General features: G+C 42.7%; 2 protein-coding genes across 2 annotated transcripts in view; both read left to right on the forward strand.

Moving 5' to 3' along the window:
- Positions 1–1,578, forward strand: part of LOC103257498 (echinoderm microtubule-associated protein-like 5) — an 85,894-nt gene extending 84,316 nt beyond the window's left edge. The window contains exon 21 of the mRNA XM_021710970.1: positions 1,288–1,578. Within this exon, the coding sequence (XP_021566645.1) occupies positions 1,288–1,578 (291 nt within the window). The remainder of the gene's footprint in view (positions 1–1,287) is intronic.
- A 10,463-nt stretch (positions 1,579–12,041) lies between these two features.
- ANO5 (anoctamin 5) overlaps positions 12,042–21,121 on the forward strand; it is a 43,632-nt gene continuing 34,552 nt past the window's right edge. Inside the window, exons 1-5 of the mRNA XM_008055202.1 lie at positions 12,042–12,164; positions 14,442–14,482; positions 15,552–15,686; positions 16,061–16,166; positions 16,268–16,328. Of these exons, the coding sequence (XP_008053393.1) occupies positions 12,042–12,164; positions 14,442–14,482; positions 15,552–15,686; positions 16,061–16,166; positions 16,268–16,328 (466 nt within the window). The remainder of the gene's footprint in view (positions 12,165–14,441; positions 14,483–15,551; positions 15,687–16,060; positions 16,167–16,267; positions 16,329–21,121) is intronic.

Raw genomic sequence — 21,121 nt, forward strand, 5'->3', positions numbered from 1 at the left:
TCAGTTCCTTTGAAACTGATTAAGAAATTAAGAGCTGTCTATTTTTCTGGCTTGCCCCTCTGGGCAAAATCTCTGTGCCAGGGCTCTGGAACTGAGAGTAAGACCAATGGAATGCTTCTCTCTCTAGGTATCCTGTGCTTTGGGAGTTGAGAGCTTGGTAAAAGAAGAGGGGCAGTAACCTCAAGTGTTCCTGGACTGCCACCAGGGCCCCATTATTCTCAGTGGCACTATACTCGAGGTAGAGCTTCCATCTAGAAGAAGGGCTGGGCAGAAGAAGAGACCCCTCCCCCCCACCTGCTGACTGAGCTCACCAAGAATTTAGCCTCAGCAGCATGAAGCTGGGAGAGGCTGAGAAATGCTGATATCCTGTCCCTCCTCAGAAGATAGCCCTTGCTGGGAGCTGGGAGAGAGAGAAAGAGGGAATGTGGCTGGTGTTCTTCGTGTATCAGTCTAGCTTATAGTTTCCATCTAGATGAAGAATGAAGGGAATGGATCTTTCTTACCAAATTTTAGTAGATTTTCTTGAGTAAATGTTCCTTCATTTGTTGTCTCCTCGGAACTATTTCCAGAGACTTCAATTGGTTTTTTTTCACTGTTTAAAATATTTATTTAGTAGTCAGCCGGGCTCGGTGGCTCAGCGTGTAATCCCGCGCCTTTGGGAGGCTGAGGTGAGTGGATTGCCTGAGCCTGCGGGTTCGAGACCCGCCTGGGCAGTGAGACCTCATCTCTACAATAAATCAAAAAATCAACCGGTTGTGGTAGCGCACGCCTGTAATTCCGGCTACTCAGAAGGCTGAGGCGGAAGGATCTCCGGAGCCCAGCAGGTGAGGCTGCGGTGGCCGGGAGCGGCCACTGCACTCCCGTCTGGGCGACAGAGTGAGACTCCAACTAAAAAAAATAAATAAATAAAATAAAATATTTAGTAGTCTTACTGGAACACAGGTCTGTGGAGCTCCTCACTGTGTCATGCAGGAAGTCCCTCCTGTGGGGCTTATTCCAGGCAGTCAGTTTCTGTTGTCTCCACCTAGAGAATGTTCTAGGATTATAAGATAACTTTAAAAGGAACTTGATTATATTGTAGTTGTGGAGATTAAAGTTGTTACAAAGGTATTTTATGGTGCATCCCATAGATAGAGTTTTATCAGACTCATTCATTATTTATTATCCTATCCCTTATCATATATTACTGAGTGTTGTTTTTAGCTTTACTCTAAATAAAGTATACTATATTTACATATGTGTATGTATTTTTAGGTTGAATTGATCTTAACTATATTTTCTCTGTAGGGACACATGGAAGGAGACGTGTGGGGTTTGGCTACACATCCTTATCTGCCCATCTGTGCCACTGTAAGTGATGATAAAACCTTAAGAATATGGGATCTCTCTCCTAGTCATTGTATGTTGGCTGTCCGGAAGCTGAAAAAGGGTAAGAGGCTCTCAGACTTGAACAAGATTAAGCTGTCACAGTTTTCTAACCTTTACAAATTCAAGACAGCAACAATAGGCACATTAAAAATATATTTTACATATTTTGAAATATTTATTTTCTCTCCACTTGCTCATAAAGCTGCATAAGAAAATTAGTCATGTCCAGTCTTTGTTTTATGGAACCTCCTATAATTGTGCCTAAACTCAGCACATTTCCAAGGATATGTTGGAAGAAAGAACATGGGAAGTAAACAGAAACTGAGTTTTCACCCCTTTGTGATTATGGATCATGCATAATTTGGAACTGGAAACTAAGAAAGAAGTCCTTAACTTAAAAAGGGGTAGCAGAGTTGAAGGAAGGTATTTTAGAATGAAACAGAGGCTGTCAGCATAGAGCCATGGGTGCACTTGTTGGAGCAAGGCTGTTACTGTTAAGCCAGGGTAGGTTCCAGGCAGCTTCAATTTCTTAGTAAAGTGGCAGGGAGTACTGCCTTATAGAATGGGGATCTTATGGGAGGAGCACTAGATGGAAAAGTTGGGAATGGCTACTGCAAGACATGCAATAGGGTCAACAGATGAAGGACAGCATTGTCTAGCCACAGTAAAGGCCAGGTTGAAGTAGGTAGCATGAATTTGTAATTCAGGTAGTTAATTTCTTTTTACTTCTTTTCTGTTGACTTAAATGTTGGTCTGTTCTTTTAGGGTCACTGTTAAATATTTGACATATACACTTAGCTAAAGATCTGAAGTTTATCACGGTCTCTAGAACACTTGAACTCCAGTCAGGGTCCTCCCTTTCTTTAGTTATTGATGTTCAGCATTTTTTTCTCTTTTTTTATTCCCCTCACAACCCCCTTCAACTGACATTATTATTGTTTTATGCAGTCAATGTTTATTCTAATTTATCTGTGCTCATACATTTCTTTGCTCACCTTTTCTTGCATCTCAGACTTTTTCTTTGTATCACTTTCTTCTTTCTAAAAAGTAGCCTTACTTTCTTTACTAAAGATTTGCTGGAAATTTCTTTGTCCGAACCAGTGGTGTACCAAGGATGGGGTGGTGGGAGTGGACCATGCTGGCAGCAAGAGTATTTTATCACTGACATTGCAATTCCTAAAAAAGCAGATGATTTGTTTTTCTTGTACTATTGTTTTAAAATGCACTGTAGTCAGTGTACTGCCACTTAGAGTAAACTGTTAAAACCACCCTGTCCTTGGTGCACCACTAGTCTGAACATATTTTTATTTTTATTCCCATTCTTGAATGCTAATGTAACTACTTCTGGAGTTCTTGATTGAAAGATATTCTTCTTCTGGTTTCCACTTCTCTCTTCCAATTAATTCTTCAGTTCTGTAGTTTAATAACATCATGTATGTACGTGAATTGATTTTTATTTATCCTGCTTAGGATTTGTTGTCCTTCTGTGGATATGTATCTTGTATCAGTACTGAAAAATTATCTGCCAGTAGTAGTGGCTCCTTCTAGGACTAGATCTTTGCATTAGATTATAGAGAAATTTTATGATTCTGTATTTTTATTTTTAAATATTCTATAATCACCTTTATTTTTATTTTTGTCATCATTGATTCAAGAGGAAAACAGATAGAATTTAACTTGAAAGGGATATGTGTGGATTTTATACTGATTGAGTTAATTTTAACAAGATTACTGACGTCATACTAGATTAAACATTGTAAAATAGCTAACTATTTGAAACATTCAGTAAGCAAATACTGTTTTTCTTCAACAAATGAATATATACATATATCATGATCCTGAGATTTAATGTTTTATACAAATAAGTCATTATAGTTATTACAGTAGATTGTCATAGGAAAATTTCTAGCAAACAAATAACTCAATTTTTTGGCAACCAGTTAAAGAATAAGCAAAAGTATAAATATGCAACATGGCTTGGTGTTTATATTCTTAATGTACCTGAAGTAAATATTTTCTAAATGTTTGCCAGCCTTTTGTACTTTTCTATATAATGGTATATTAGAAAGTTCCCGTTAAAAATTTGTATTCTCCTGTTTTAGCTTTTATTTTATTTATTTGTTTGTTTGTTTGTTTGTTTATTTTTGAGTTGGAGTCTCACTCTGTCACCCAGGCTGGAGTGCAGTGGCATGCTCATGGTCACTGCAGCCTCAACCTGCTGGGCTCAGGCGATCCTCTCACCTCAGCCTACCAAGTAGCTGGAACTACAGCCGTATGTAACCACACCCAGCTAATTTTTTGATTTATTGTAGAGACAAGGTCTCGCCATGTTGCCCACACTGGTCCCAATCCCGTATACTCAGGCAGTTCTCTCACCTTGGCCTCCCAAAGTACTGGGATTACAGGCTTGAGCCACCATGGCTGACCTTAGATTTGACTTTTAATTATAATCAATTCTGAATTTTTATAGACTTTCTGTTTTCTAATTCTACACTATTACTGCATGTCATGTTCACTCCTTGTTTTCTGTCTCTCTGTGTACCATCAGCATCTGTGTTGTTTCTTAAGATCTTTATTCTGGTTTCTAATTCTCTTTATGGAAGCTCCTTTATATCTGTTTTTTAACCTACCCATTATTATTTAATTTTGATAATTCTAGTTTTAGAAGTTCTATTTGTTTTCTTTTCAAGTTTGCCTGAGATTATAATGTATTATTCCTTGTTTATGTCTTAGATTTCCTCTTTTGTATCTTTAATCTTAATCTAATTATGCTGTGTTGTTCCTCCACTGTTTTGAGCTTTTTTGAGTTTTGTGTGTGTGTGTTTTTGTCTGCTGACCCTCTCCTAGTGGTTCATCTTCTTATGTGCTGTAAGTTTGTATTGTAAGTTCATGTTTGTTGGACTTTCTTAACCTGTGAGACTCCTGTAAGGTATGTATTGAGAGCATGTGCTTCTGGAGAGATTTTGTGTTTCCTTCTTCCAAGTCTCTGGGATTATATAGGTCATATAATTAGTATAAACTTAAATCCAAGATTTGCATAAGCCCCACCCTGTGTTGTGAATTCTCAAGTATGGTATTTCCCCTCCATCTAGAACCTAGACTGGGATAGACAAGTCTGTTTCCTAACATTTTTATTGCCAGGCACTTAAAAAAAATTTTTGTTTCTCTGCTTTTCTCTTGAGATTTGGTTGTAATACTGGAACAAAATGACAATATATGCTATTTGGAGGATTTTTTTTTTTTTGGAAAAAAAAGGCACATAATTAAATATCCGCATTTGATTAAGATATTCATGAATCAAAAACATTTAAAGTAAAAAAAAAAAAAATTAGTGAAACTGTCATGGAAATCTTTCACAGAGAGATAGATGGGACACAGAGGATCCTTTGCCAGAAGTAGCATTTATTCGTGCCAGCACAGGCTCGGCAGATTTATAGTCAAAGGTTGAGTCGCCGCGGGGGCACTACCTTATATACCTTTTTAACTTTCTCTTTACATTGTAACCTCCTTTGTCCCCCTTACATGGCAACGTTTTTGGTGTTATACATTTGATTGGGCACTTCATAGCTCGGAGCTACAGTTAGCCCTACTTGTCACATATTGATTGGTTTTTCACAGTCTTCTCATTTGCATGTCCTATTTGTTGATTGGTCCACAGAGTTATATTTCTGGTTGGTTCCCGTCAAAAGTTTAAACATGTAGCCCGCCAAAGTAAAAGCCTGCGAAAGAGGTAGCTCAAAGAGGCAGGAAGTAATGTATTTCCCTTCCTGCAGTTTAGAAGGACTCCTGCCTCATTTTCCCCCCTTTGATGCTCAGACCCTTTTAGGGTCAAAGAGCATCATCTTGGTTTAGGGGCTGGTACTTCCATAACGTCATCATATTAGCTCATACTTTCATAACATCTTTCTTTCAACCATGGCCTCAATGAGGCTCGACGCACACCTTATAATCAGGGGAGCAAAACAGGGCAGGATTAGACAAATTCTTAGGACCATAGGTACAACACCTATGAGGGTTTTGAATCCCTCAAGAGTTGAGAACCATACCCCAAACAATCTCCGGGGTTCCAACCTTTTTAGGTCTGGACTGGGACATGAGCAATTTTTCTCATGCAATTGGTGATTTTTTTCTGTGACCTTTCCTTCCTCATCTATTTGTAAGCAGCAGTTGCTTTGGTTAAATTTTCCACAAACTCCTCCTTTAGAAGCAGGCAGGTAGTCTAAGGCTTGCCAGTTTTGTTAAATAGCATTGCACATTTTAGTTTGCTGCTTGGCTAGTATGTTAAGGGCTTTTGCAGTTTCATTAGTTATAATTTCACAACTGCCTGTAGTTGAATTGTGTGGTTTAGCATGTAAATGGGGGATCGATAGCCCCAAGATCCATCCTCTGCCCAGGTGGCCGGGTTGTAGTATTGGATAATACGTTCAAGGAGCCATTCATCATCTTTCCAGTTGCCAATTTGTAATGCACACCATTCTCTTTAAGCATCCCAGTTTTCATATACTGGGACTCCTAAGTGTTCCCCTCTGGTGAGTGGGAACAAGAAGGAGGGTCGAATGGACCCTAACACACAGGATCCCGACCAGTTTGGGGGAAGTGTGGCATAGGCTCTTTTTCCACATATGCAGTACAACCCATTTGGGGCCTGCCTTTCGATGTCTACATGGACAGCGTCCCAGGCCTGTCAGAGGCGGAGGAAGTTAGACAAGGGGTGAGGGCTTAGCTCACAGTGGTTTGGAAACCACCACCATTGGGTTTTCTTGGTTGTGGCATTATAGAACCTCTGGCCCAAGCATGTTAGGCCTCCAACTGGAGCATTAAATTTTCCTTCCCACCAGGCAAGACAGTTTCTTCCTATAATTGAGATTTTAAGTAACCAGATTCTGTTAGCAGGGCCAGGGTATCCTGTTTCATCATTGGGCTCATGGGGGTCCAGCTCTCTAGCCTCCCATGGCCATTGATCCCCCATATTAGTCCCCCCGCATACATAACAAGAGGAAGCTTTTAGAGATTGGGCGATAGTCTCTGCCAAGGCTTAGAACAGATTTTTGGTTGTGATGGAGATGGGAGGTGTACTACTTTTTATTTCTTCTTAAAAGGGGTGGTAGACCTGGTAGGATGTAACTGAATGGGTGGTAGTGATTCTTTTGAAATGTAACCTAGTTCTGGGGTCTTTTCCCTGCCCATAGATCCCAATGCTGATTTGGAGGCCCCATTACCTTTGGGGTCCTGTGGGTTAAAAATGGTAAAATTAAAAAGATTATAGGCCCCTGATTGACAGTCTGATGTAGCAGTTCTTCTTTGCAGGAGTGCCTTTGTGTCTCTCTTTTCCCAGGTAGCCCATGAGACATAGCTCCGGCTGGGGCAATAAATATTGGGAACAGGACACATAAACCATTTTTTTCGCACATGTACTTGTCATTAAGTCGGTATTCCCGTTCCCCATCTAGACCTCCGCATGGGATGTCAAAGGTTCTTGGGGCCTCCATGATGAGTTCCCGAATTTTCCGTATGACTGATGCCTTTGGGCTAGAACCTATAATGGCACACACATGAAAAAGTATCAATATTGGTCTACCGGGGGTGGTGATGGGGATTTGGGTGATTAAGGATCCTCCTTCTTGGGAAGACCAGACTTTCATCCAATCTTTGCTTGGGGAATATTGTGGATCAAAACAGGTGTACTGATTTCCTTGTTGACAAACAGAGTAGGTGGTCTTATTATGCCTACAGTGTAGTGGCTGAAAGTTCAATCCGAGAGACCACCAAGAGCCAATTCCGATGAAAGTTCAAGAGGGTCTTTATTTGCAAGCTTGAACCTGGACCTCTGTCGACAACCGACGCAGCGGAGTACACCCAGAGGCCCTGACTTCCTTAAGCAGACACCTTTTATGTTTTCACACAAAGGGAGGAGGAGTTTGGGGGGACTTTCCAGTCTTGTTACCATTTAATTGGGTAGTAACCTCTGGTGGTCAGCTTAATCGTGGAGGATTGGCTAGCTTGACTCGGGCTGACCTTGGCCCACTAGCTGGGGAAGTTGCAGAGACATTTGGAAACTTTAGGCGATTTTCCCCTGGCACCTGATTGGTTGTTGCTAAGGGGAAAGTGGATCAAGGGAAGGGGTTGAAGCTTGAAATGGAACTTTGCAGTTTTTCCCATAACTGAAACTTTAAACAGCTACAGGTTATGTTTTAAAGCAGAAAACTAAGATGGCTGTGCTACTGTCCACAAGCCGATTACATATTTATTGGGTTATAGCATGCTCTTAACCTAAGTCTATGGTATACTCTATTACGGTTCTCTCATTCCCCCCTTCTCATGGGGTAGAGTGAATCTAATCTTGCATTCCTTTAACATGTTGAGTTGTCCAGGGGCACCTGTTGGTATTGTTGTCTGAGGACCATAAGTTGCACAGTGTTTATTCTAGCTTTTATAAAAGTTATTAGCTTATTTAAAATACATGGACCGAAGGTTAGTAACAGCAAGAGTATGATCACGGGGCCTATTAAAGTAGACAATAGTGTGGTTAACCAAGGTGAGTAGTTAAACCAACTTTCAAACCATCCCTGTCTCTGCTCCCACTCTAATTTGTGCTTAGCCAAACCTTCTTGCACCTTAGCCATGTTAAGTTTAGAGGTTGGTGAGGATTAGGGACTGCCCAAAGGGATCCCATCCCTGTCATGAAGAAGCAGAAGGAGAAGAAGTGCGACACAGTCTTAGCTTTAGAGGATTGTCCTTGTCCAGTCGGCTACTCCATTTGGGTGCATAGTCTTTCAGCACAGCAGGGGTGTCAGCAAGTGTGAGGTGGGTGTGGTGTATCCAAGACGTGATACCTTTCACCTTCAAGGCAGTGGGGGTGGACAGGATCATGACGTACGGTCCTTTCCACCGCGGCTGCAGAGTCTCATGTTGATGTCGCTGGACGTACGCCCAGTCCCCTGGTTGGTAGTTGTGGGGAGTTGGCGGTGGTCCAGTCTCATAAAGGGCTTTCAGTCTGGGCCACACCTGCTCGTGGACCCTTTGCAGAGTTTGGAGGGAAAAAAGGAGTTTTTGATCATTTATGTTTATTAATAGTTCTGTTCTTAGGTTAGGTATGACCGGTGGAGGCACGCCAAACATGATTTCAAAAGGAGTAAACCCTAGCTTATAGGGTGAGTTGCGCACCCTATATAGCACAAAGGGAAGGAGAGTCACCCAGTCCCCGCCAGTCTCCTGGACTAATTTAGTTAAGGTCTCTTTTAGGGTTCTATTCATTCTTTCTACCTGTCCTGAGCTCTGGGGCCTGTATGCACAATGTAATTTCCAATCCGCCCCCAGGGCCCGAGCTACTCCCTGTATTACCTTAGAGATGAAGCTGGGGCCGTTGTCCGACCCAATCTGGACCGGGAAGCCATACCTGGGTATCAGATCTTCCAAGAGTTTCTGGCCACCACCTGTGTGGTTTCATTCTTGGTGGGGAATGCCTCCGTCCATCCTGAAAAGGTGTCTGTAAACACTAGTAAGTACTTATATCCGTACTTTCCTGGTCTCACCTCACTGAAGTCCACTTCTCAGTATGCTACTGGCTGGTTTCCTCAAAGTCTGGTCCCTGGGTTTTGTTTGGGATTGGTTGCGTTGACAACCTGACAAGCCTGACATTGATTTACAATTTGTCCAATCATTTGTTGACCATTGGGCATAACCATGTTTGCATGGCGTATCAATTCTTCCATTTTTCTGGTTCCCATGTGGGTACTTCTGTGCATTTTTATAAGCAGTTGCCGACCCAACTGTTCTGGTAGGATGACATTCCATTTGCTGGTGGTCGTATCCCAGTGTTGGATCCACCACCAGCCGTTTGAGAACATAACTCCAGGCTGCCCATTTATCCATTTTAAATCCTCCTCTGTATAATTTGGGCTTTCAGGCAGATCCGAGGGCCCAGGGTCTGGCAGTGTGGTCACTAGGACATGGTCCACAGAAAGGGCCGCCTTTTTGGCCTCAGCACCTGCCAGACGGTTTCCCTGTGCCACTGGCGTGTCCTTCTTCTGGTGTCCTGGACAGTGTATTATGGCCAGTGCTTTGGGTAGCCAGAGTGCCTGTAACAACTCAAGGATCTCAGTTTTATTTTTGATAGCCTTTCCTTCTGCAGTTAAGAGCCCCCTCTCCTTATAGATGGCTCCATGAATGTGCGCAGTTGCAAAAGCATACCTGCTGTCAGTATAAACATTTATTCTTTGCCCTTTTCCCATGACTAGGGCCTTAGTGAGGGCAATGAGCTCGGCTCACTGCGCCGAGGTCCCGGCCGCAAGTGGCGCTGCCCATAAGGTCTCAGTCTCTGTAGTCACCGCTGCCCCAGCATACCTGGTTTCGCCCTGCATGAAGCTGCTGCCATCTGTGTACCAAGTTCCTTGGGCATTGGTTACGGGCCGGTCCCGGAGGTCTTCCCGTATTCCATGGACCTGTGTCAGGATGTCCTGGCAGTTGTGCAGGGGGCCTTCCCTGTCCGGGTCGGGTAGCAGGATGGCTGGATTCAGAGTAGCCGGAGCCTGAAACAAGATTCTGGCTGGGTTTAAAAGGAGACTTTGATAATGAGTTAGCCGGGCATTACTTATCCATTTGTCGGGTGGTTGTTTTAGAACTCCCTCCACAGCATAAGGGGTGGTGACATGTAGTTCTTTTCCCATGGCGATTTTGTCAGCGTCCTTGACCATAGTGGCAACTGCCGCGATGATCTGTAGGCATGGGGGCCACCTGGCAGCCACGGAGTCTAACTTCTTTGACAGGTATGCCACTGGCCTCTTCCATGGCCCTATTTGCTGCAGCAGCACTCCTTTGGCTATTCCCTTAGATTCATCATCAAACAAGAAAAAGGGTTTAGTCAGATCTGGCAGTCCCAAAGCTGGGGCTGACACCAGGACTTGTTTAAGAGTTTCGAAAGATCTGTTCATGTCCTCCGTTCATGTGAGGTTGGACTTATTTTTGGTGGCCTCATATAATGGCTGGGCAAGCTCAGCAAACCCAGGAATCCATAGGTGGCAGAAGCCAGCCGATCCTAAGAACTCACGTACCTGTCCTGCCTTATGTTATATACCTTAGCCAAATTAGTGGGCTTACGAGCAGCTGCCCAGAGACCTGCCATCAGAGCCTGGCGGTAGACCCGGCGTTTCTCCTTACCTTCTGCCATGTTAAAATCCCATCCAGGTCGGGAAAGGGGAAAGGCTGCATTTATAAGATCATGGTGGTGGGCTGTCCATCAACTCCCGGAACCAGCTTCCAGGCCTCCATCTGGATTCTTTCTTTCTCTTCAGTGGTGAATAATACCTGTAGAAGCATCTGGCAATCATCCCAGATAGGCTGGTGGGTAAAGAGAATGCTTTCCAGCAAGTTAATCAGCCCTCTAGGATTCTCAGAGAAAGTAGCAATTTGCATTTTCCAATTGTATAGATCACTAGTGGAAAACGGCCAATAATGCATGGGTTGGTTCCCGGCCTCATCTGGGGGCCCAGCCACTCTCAGTGGCAATATCACCATGGAGTCGGCCAGGGCCACGCCAGGACCAGCCACCCTGGCAACTCTCCCTCGAGTCCCCGCGGTTGGTCCATCCATTTCTCCTTTCTGCCTCCCCTCCCTGGCCACTCCTGGCTCTGCTTCCACAGCGGCGGCAGCGGCGGTAGCTGTGGCTACAGGGCACGGTCACCGGCTTGCTCAGGAAGCCCGGGTAGCCCAGGCAGCTGAGGATGCCGCCGGTGCCCACGCCCACGGCCGCAGCGGGGGCTGCGCTCCAGCCCAGCCCATGGCGGAGCTGGTAGTTGAACACCAGGCAGTCCACCAGGGTGCCGAGGCACTTGGGCCTGGCCCCCGCGGCGCAGCGCCGCCACATACGCGTCCAGCGCTACCTTCAGGTGGCTACCTAGCGCCGGCAGCTCACCGTGGCGGAGCAGCAGCTCCCAGCGCTCCAACTCCGTGGCAGCGCGCTCCAGCCAGTCTCCGTCGCCGCCCACTTCCCAGAACCGGCCTTGGCCCCACGGCGTGGGTGCCGTCTCCCGACTCCCTCCAGGGGAGGTCCTCACCACAGCCGGAGACGACATGGTCCGCGGAGGGCTGCTCCGCCGCCACTGCCACCTGCCGCCATGGTCCCAGAGCCTCCAGGGCACGCAGCTCTGCACGCAGCCCGCGAGCAGGGGGGCATGGCACTGGCGGGGCTGAAGGTTTAGAGGGAGCTGACTGGTATGGGGGGGAAATTATCTCTTGCAAGTTAGAATCAGGGAGAACGGGGTAAAAGGGGTTCTTTGGGGACTTATGGAAGGGATTCTGCCTCTCACGAGGCTGTGACGACACACTCTCCGGTGGCTCCGAAGGTTCCGCCCCCTTCTCCTGCTCCGTGAGAACTCTCAATGCCTTTAACGGGGTAGGAAGATAGGGTTTCACCCAAGGGGGAGAGGATTCCACTATATCTTGCCAGACCAGTATATAAGGTAGTTGGTCTGGGTGTCCCTGGGATCCTCTTTGGAGGATGACACTCTTGACCTGCAAGAGAACACTTGTTAGAAAGGTCCCTTCTCGTGGCCAGCCTACATTGAAGGCGGGCCACTCAGTGGCGCACAAATCCCGGAATTTCTTTTTGTGAATTTCAGCACTCAAATTGTGCGCCCTTTCCTTTAGTTCTGAAAAGTGATCAGTCATGAGGGTTAATGGCGTTGTCTGTGCCTGTCCCATCTTATTCATCAGTACTGTCGTTACAACAAACACAACCAACAGACGAAAGGGAAAATGACAAGAGACAGATGGTAGCGGTCGCGAAAACAAATCTGAAAGTATGATAGGGGAGAGACAGACCATTGACGAGTCTGACCGTCCCCACAGATGAAGACCTCGTCTTCCGGATGGGGGTTGTGGGACATCTCCCACAAGACCCGGCCAGCGGCTTTCCAGCACGTCTGCCTAGCCTGATGCTGACCTCAGAACAAAGTGTGGAGCTCCACCTGAGATACAGGACACAGATGCACTAACCCGGGAGCGACTTACCGAATGCCAGCCTGAGAACCCTACAGACTGGGGTCTCGGGGGTCTCTGGGATCCCGGAGAGCCCCCAAATGTAGTGGCTGAAAGTTCAATCCGAGAGACCACCAAGAGCCAATTCCGATGAAAGTTCAAGAGGGCCTTTATTTGCAAGCTCGAGCCTGGTCCTCTGTCGACCACCGATGCAGCGGAGTACACCCAGAGGCCCTGGCTTCCTTAAGCAGATGCCTTTTATGCTTTTACACAAAGGGAGGAGGAGTTTGGGAGGACTTTCCAGTCCTGTTACCATTTAATTGGGTAGTAACCTCTGGTTGTCAGCTTAATCATGGAGGATTGGCTAGCTTGACTCGGGCTGACCTTGGCCCACTAGCTGGTGAAGTTGCAGAGACATTTGGAAACTTTAGGTGATTTTCCCCTGACACCTGATTGGTTGTTGCTAAGGGGAAAGTGGGTCAAGGGAAGGGGTTAAAGCTTGAACTGGAGCTTTGCAGTTTTTTCCCATAACTGAAACTTTAAACAGCTACAGGTTATGTTTTAAAGCAGAAAACTAAGATGGCTGTACTATTGTCCATAAGCCGATTACATATTTATTGGGTTATAGCATGCTCTTAACCTAAGTTTATGGTATACTCTATTACGGTTCTCTCACAAGGAGTACCAGTCTTCTTCTTGTGTCTGATTCTTCCCAAGAAATATTGCTTCTCTGAGGCTGTCCCTTCCAGTCTTGCTCATTTTCGTATCCTTCCTCCCTCCTTCCCTCCTTGCCTCCCTTCCTTTCTAGATGGAGTCTCACTCTGTGGTCCAGACTGGAGTGCAGTGGCACCCATGCTCATGGCCACCTCAGCGTCGGCCTGCTGGGTTCCGGGGATCCTTCCTCCTCAGCCTTCCAAGTAGCTGGAACTACAGGCATGCACCACCATGCCCAACTAATTTTTTGATTTATTGTAGAGATAAAGTCTCCCCATATTGCCCAGGCTGGTCTCAAACCCGTCGACTCAGGCAATCCTCTCATCTTGGCTTCCCAAAGTGCTGGGATTATAGGTTTGACCCACCGCGCCCCACCCACATCCTTTCTTATAGACAGTGTTGTAAATTCCCAAGTCCCAACATCTTCAGTATTCTGGCATATAGTTAAACCTTTTTTTCGAGGTTATTCTGTGTTTGTCGATGTCCTCCACCCTACTTTACATTGTATTTTTTCTAGAATTTCTTAAACATCTTTTTCTCCACTCTCTGTCCCTGGTTTGTGACAGCAAGTGTTGAAATTGGGTTTTTTTGCCCACAGATAATTTCAAGACCATGATGTTCTCAGTCATGATACTTAAGGCTTGTATTGGGTTTATTTGTTTCCCTCTCTGTTGGTTTTATCGTTTTAGCAATATTTTTGCTAAAAATACCATAGATATAAACATATGGCCCACTTTTTTCATTAAAAAACCTCAAAATTATATATTTGACTCTTTAAAGTGTCTCGTATTATTAGATTTATCTTATATTCCTTGGTATAAGTAATAAGATAGCTTAAGTTAAACTTTAAATGTTATTTCTATACATTTCTAACATAATACAAATCTAAGATATGTGTGGTTTTCTGCACTCTTAAAAGATGGTTTAATTGTTATTCTGTTTCTGTTAAACACCCAGTTTCAAAGTTTAGTAAAATAATTTGTATATTTCTCCATATAATAAGAGCAAACCTGATTTCATTTAATAAATGCTCAGCCATTTCTCTTTTTAAGAATATTTTTATAATAATCATGTATCTGGAGTTCTTGAGAGTTTTTTGTTTTTTTAATTCTCAAGAAATAAGATTCTTAAAATTTTGAATAGGAGAAAAAGTAGTTCTTTAAAAAACAAGGTTGTTGAAATTTTGTTTCCTTATGAATTCTTGAACAGTTAAGCTAAATCTATAGCAGTAATACTGATGTTATACCTTCTAAAAACGTTGATTCTGTGATTTTTAAAACATCGAGTGGAAATAGACATGGTTAATTGTACATTCTACAAAATATTTTATACTATCCTCTGATATTGATGCTATACAGTATTACAGTAATTGCTGTATTTTTCAGTCAAAAGCTGGGAAAAGAACAAGTTCATCCATTCATTCTAAGTATGAGTAAACTTCAGGAAGTTGTGAATGGCAGATTACCATTGAAAGATGACAGTATTATGATTTAATTTCCAGTTAATATGAGAAATATATTTCAAAATCTTCTTATTTGGAAATGAAATTTATTACCTTTGTGTTCAGAGTGGGCTCCCTTTTGAGCAGGTGGAAATTAAAATTTAACATTAAGTGTTTTCATAGAGTTATATAGCTTGGTATTAGAACGCAAAAGAGATTACATATATCAGTTTAGAAAACTGGGGAAAGGCTCACAGATTTGGTGAGTTGGGCTCTCTGTATAGATTAGAAGGAAGATTAATCAGGTTAACCAACAGCAAAATCTGACTTTCTGAGCTAGAGAAGAAAACTGCATTCTCTGGTTCCTAAAGCAGTCTCGGTTTAAAAATAAAAAACAAAACAACACTTGGTTGTGAGACTTGATTGTTTGTTTCAAGTAATACTGTTACTTTTCAACTCTTTGGAAAGCAAGAGCTGAGCTGCCTGTTTTACAGAATTTTTATTAAGTAGGCATTTTTAATTCCCTGGTCTGCTACCTAGGACACAATTCTGTAAACATCCCTCAGATATTCAAACTTTGAGGAAGAGGTAAATTTTACTTTCTTCAATTTTAAAAAGAGAGATAAAGTAAAATGTCATGCCAGTTTTCAATGTGATTTCTATTTGTTGAATTAATTGCTCAAAAGTTGCATTGCAGAATATTCTGCAGTTTATTTTTAGATCTTTTAAACTTTTTAAAATATAGAGGTTCTTCAACTCATCTCTTTATTTAAAAATGTAAAACTATTTAATTGGCTTCCTAGTGATATATGTTTTCCTTGTTCATACTGACGTGTTACTCCTTACATCAGTCCTTACCCCATGAGATAAGCATTATCCTGTGTTTTATTATGCGAAAACTAAAGTTAGAAAGTTTAGTAACTTTACCAAAATTACCTGACTAGAAAGCAGTAGAACCAGAATTAGAATATATGCCTGTCTGAATATAAAATCAAGACTTTTGGTATTATGATGTTCTTCTAACTTCTGATTCTATTTTTACTCTCTTCCATAGGAAATATTATGGAGAAAAAATTGGTATCTATTTTGTCTTTCTTGGATATTACACAGAAATGCTGTTCTTTGCAGCTGTGGTTGGCTTAGCTTGTTTTATTTATGGTTTATTATCAATGGAACGTAACACAAGCAGGTAAGTAAAGCTAAGTTGCCCGGATCCAGACAACATCTTTCCCTTATGTGAACTGAAATCATAATTATTTTTCTGGCATTTGCTTCCAAATGTTTCCTTATGGCAGCCAATAATCGCTGTTTCCGAAAAATAAAAGGCCCAAACATAGCAGCTGCTTTTCACCTGGTGCTTTATGGAAAATCTTTTTTTAAAATGATGGGCTCTAAAGAGTCTATTCCTCATAGCATGACTCGATCCGCTACAGAAATTGCTGCTTCATTGCTCCTCTGTCATATATGAGAAGCTATGTATAAACAGTTGTTCTAATAAGAGCAGCTTGGACTTTCACCCAAATGCCTATCACTTTTAAAATAACTTGGTTCTTCCTCCTGCAGCGTTGAAATCTGTGACCCTGAGATTGGAGGTCAGATGATTATGTGCCCCCTCTGTGATCTAGTGTGTGACTATTGGAGACTAAATAGTACTTGTTTGGCGTCAAAGGTATGCATGCATTGTAGTTTGTTGGAAAGATTGGGAATTTTCCTCCTTTTGTATGGCATTTGATGCTAAGTGGTCTCTGTGATATTGTTATTATTTTACAGTTCTCCTATTTGTTTGATAACGAGTCTACAGTGTTCTTTGCAATATTCATGGCGATTTGGGGTGAGTACACAGTCCCACAAAAACAGTTTTCTCCATGTTAGTATGTTATATGTCCCTCATATAACATAGACAGATGACACATCTTACATACCAAAGGTAGTTTTGAGCATTGGGTCTTTGTTAGCATCGATACACTATGGAATTTACATCAGTGGTCACTGGTTCTTAGTCTACAATGGTCTGTTGTTAACCATCTGATAATTTCTCCAAGAGACAATATCATTTTGGGAATGTCAAATGTATTCATTTCTCACTATCTTTTAGTGTCATGGTAAAATGAGGCTCGATAAGTACTTCATTCAGGAGAGACTAAACATAAATATTTGGCAGCTAAAAAATAATGAGACATGGATACAAGCTGGAATAAGGATCAAAAGCTGTTGAGGACTAATAAACAATTTTTGAGTCTAAATTCTGTGTGTCTAGTTCTACTTTCAGCTTCCACTTTTATTTTTGAAAATCTCCCAGGCCGAGCATGGTGCCTCCACCTATAATCCCAGCACTTGGGGAGGTCGAGGTGAGAGGATTACCTGAGCCTGGAGATTTGAGACCAGCCTAGGCAACTTGGTGAGAACTCGTTTCTCAATAAATCACCAAAAACTAGCTGGGTGTGGTGGCATGCATCTGTAGTTCCCGCTACTTGGAAGGCTGGGGCAGAAGGATCACCTCAGCCCAGCAGGTTGAGCAGCAGGTTGAAGTTGTGGTGACTATGAGCGTGCCACTGCACTCCAGCCTGGGCGTCAAGAGTGAGACTCCAGAAGAGAAGGAAGGGAGGAGGGAAGGGACGGAGGGAGGGAGGGAGAGAGGGAGGAAGGAAGGAAATCTCCCATCCAGAATGAAGTTTCTCTTAAAACATTGGCAATAGCCTTCTCAGTAGTTCATTTTTTTTTTCCATTTCATATGGGAAGTTGAAATGTCATGAAGTTGTTCCTATGAGTGAAGAAAATATTTTTTGTGAGAATGACACAGCAAGGGGAGACCTAAAAACTGGTCTAAAACATATCCCCACATGTGAGATTTGGGGGGAAAATAGACTTTTTTTTTTGTTTCTAGTATTAGAAAATCTCCAGTGAACACAAATGTGTGCAATTCAAAACTGAGCGAGGGTTGCTTTATTCAGTCAAATAAGATCTAAATGGATGGTTATGTGTAGGAAACAGAGGGCTGTATGGTGCTCTGTCATTTTGGCTTTGCCTCTGTTTTCTGAAGAGAGCAGCCTAGAATCAAAGAGAGAACAGAGAATCTAGAAGTCTTACTAACAGTTTACCAGCAACCCCAGGATTGGTAAGTTGTTGCAAATGCAAATGCATGAGGCTGCCAAATCCTGCCTTTTGTTATTTGGAATCTCAAAATGAATGATAGGTGCACCCATTACAACAAATGCACCATAAGAGCTTTCATTTGATTCTGCAGAAGAGATTGTGTACCAATACCAGCCGTAGATTCATCACGAACAGAGGAGTGGCCACAGCACTGTCACATGGGCATTGTGAAGAAGTGCCACCATCAGTTAATCCTCTCAGAAAAGTTTGTTGTAGTAGGGAATTGATGTGGCATTGGTTTTTGAGGCTCTTGGCCAAATTCTATGAAGATTGAAGTTCAAGGACATTTATTTCAGTACCGTTTCTGAGAAACGGTTAAGCTGAATGAAACAATGAGCTGACAGAAGAGATGTGAAGAAAAAAACAGTCCAGGTTCAAGGGTCTGAAAATAATGAATTCTATGCTTTGTAGTGGGGGTTAGGAAGGGTTTTTTTTTTTTTATTTTAAAGATGTGGGGCACAATTCAGAATTAGGTATGCAAGTAGTCATCATACAGGTAAAGTTTGGGCCTCCCATGGGCCCCTACTTTGCCTGGTTTGAGATCAGGTACCCTTTTGATGTTGTGTGCTCACCCTTCCTCTCCTGGCAATATCCCACTACTGCCAATGCCTTTCTTATTATATTATAAATGTTCAGGGCTTGCTTATCACTGAGAACATGTAGTTCTCAGTTCTTTGTTTCTGTGATAGGTCACTGAGTATGATAGACTCTAAATACATCCAAATTGCTTCAATGTCCATAATTTTGTTTTTCTTCGTGGCTGTGTAATATTCTGCCGTGTATATGTACCACATTTTTTTCTATCCAGTCCAGTTTCAATGGGCAGCATGGTTGGTTCCATATTTTTGCTATGGTGAATAGGGTTGCAATAAACATGTGTGTGCCAGTTTAAAAAAAAACACATAATTTTGGTTACTTGTAAGAGAAATATGTGACCATCATAAGAAATCCAAGCAGTATAAGGACGCAGTAGGAAAAAAAATAACAATAAATCACCCAACATATTATTTTGGCAGTCGTTTTTCACAATCTTTCACTGTACATGTGTGAACATGTGCATTCATATAATTTCACGTAAGTAACATAACATTATACATAGTTTCAAGCCTGTTGTTTCTTATTCAACACACAATGAGTGATGGGGCTCTTTCCATATCAATAAATATGTCGCTGCATGTGCGTGCACACGAATGCATATTTGCAATTGGATAGACTCGCCTTTTATAAATTACATTTTATCTCCTTGGTTCTCTGTTTTTGGATGCTTAGACCATTTCCATCCTTTTTTTTTTCTGTTTCTTTTAACCATTAAATATAATACTGGCTCCTTACACAGAGCGACAGTGCCCTGTTGGCGGAAGACAGACTGGGGAGTTGCCAGCTCTGAACTTGCGGGGAGAGTCTCCATCCTCACCCGCTTTCTGGTGTTCTTTTTTTTATTATAAAGATGTGGGGTACAATTCAGGGTTAGGTATATAAACATTGATTATACAGGTACCCTGGTTGATGAGGTATGGCCTCCCCCCACCCAGCAGTTTCCCTTAACTGCCAACCTCCCCCCACTACTGCCAATCGCTTTCTTATGGTATTATAATTGTTCAAGGTTCACTTATGAGTGAGAACATATGGTACCCTGTTCTTTGTTTCTGTGCATAAGGTACCCTGTTCTTTGTTTCTGTGATGGATCACTGATGTGATCGACTCCCAATCCATTCAAGTTGCTGCCAAGTCCATATATGTGTCCCTCTTTATGGCTGCATATTATTCCATTGTGTATACCTTTCTGGTGTTCTAGTGGTAGCCAGCAGAGAGGCAAGTCTGCGACCCACAGCTGCACCGCGCCGGGAACCAAAGGATAAGGCCTTTATAAACAGAAGGTCACGAGCCCCACAACAGGGGCGTGATAGGGAAGAGGACCGCATTCCCGCCGGCTCAGGATGAGGAGCTGGCGCCCCGCCCCCTGCCGCCCTCCCCCCGCCCCTTCCCAGGACACCTTGGTGCTCCCCATCACAGCCTCTTCCTGCCTGTCACCCCTGTCAGGGCAGGTGCGTCCACGGAGCATCAGCCTTCCTGCTGGTTCTTCCCTTTAAATGTCATCTACTGAACTGCAGCCCGACCTGCACCACCAAACAAAAAGAATTACACACTGCAAGCAACCCCTGATAAAGCCACTTGCACGGAAGCTGTCCACAAGCATGGAGCCCGTACAGAGTTTGGGCCCCCTCACAACAACCAGAAATGAAGCCAGACGATCTGCCACAAAGTCAACAGAGATATACAATGAGAAAAGGACACCTTATTCAATAAATGGTGCTGGGAAAGCTGGCTAGCCGTATGGAGTGAAACTGGACCCCTACATCTTACCGCCTACAAAATTTGGCTTAAGATGGATTAAAGACTTAAATGCCAGACCTCAAACAATAAAAGTTCTAGGAAAAAAAAAAAAACTTAGGAAAAATGCTTCTAGACTTTGGCCTGGGCAAAAAGTTGTATGTCTAAGACCTCAAAAGCAAATGCAACAAAAACAAAAATTAACAATTCAAACTTAAACTAAAGAGCTTCTGCGCAGCAAAAGAAACTAGCAACAGAGTACACAGAAAACCTACAGAATTGGAGAAAATATTCGCAAACTAGGCATTCGTCAAAGGACTAATATCCAAAATCTTTAAGGAGCTTAAACAAACAACAACTAGAAAATAAAACTCCATTAAAAAGTGGGCAAAGGACATGAACAGATATTTCTCACAGGAAGACATAAAGTGACCAAAAAACATTTGAAAAATTGCCAACATCACTAATCATCAGAAAATGTAGCACAAGAACCACAATGAGAAAACATCTCACACCAGTCAGAATGGCTATTATTAAAATGGATGCAGAAAAAAGGAAATGTTTATACACTGTTGATGGAAATGTAAGTTAGTTCATCCCCTGCAGATAGCTATACAGTGATGTCTCAAAAAACTAAAAATAGAACTACCAGTCAACACAGCTATCCCACTATTGGACAGCTACCCAAAGAAAAAGGAATTGTTCTGTAAAAAAGACACCTACACTCGTATGTTTAACACAACACTATTCACAACAGCCAAGTCATGGAAGCAATCTAGGTGCCCATCAATGGTGGATTAAATTAAGAAATTGTGGTACATGTAAACCATGGAACACTATGCAGCCATAGAAAAGGATACAATCATGCCCTTTGCAGCACCATGGATGCAGCTGGAGACAGTTATCCTAAATGAATTAACACAGAAACAGAAAATCAAATAGCTAACAATGGGTACACATGGACATAAAGATGGAAATAGTAGACACTGGGGTCTCCAAAAGGTGAAGGTAGGGAAGGAACCAGTGTTGAAAACCCACCTATTGGCACTGTGTTCACTATTTGGGTGATGGGTTCAGTAGAAGCCCTAACATTATACAATATATTCATGTAACAAACCTGCACATGTACACACTAAATCT

Source organism: Carlito syrichta, unplaced genomic scaffold (assembly GCF_000164805.1).
Source record: "Carlito syrichta isolate Samal-C Ts95f unplaced genomic scaffold, Tarsius_syrichta-2.0.1 Scaffold301773, whole genome shotgun sequence".
Taxonomy (NCBI): Eukaryota; Metazoa; Chordata; class Mammalia; order Primates; family Tarsiidae; genus Carlito; species Carlito syrichta.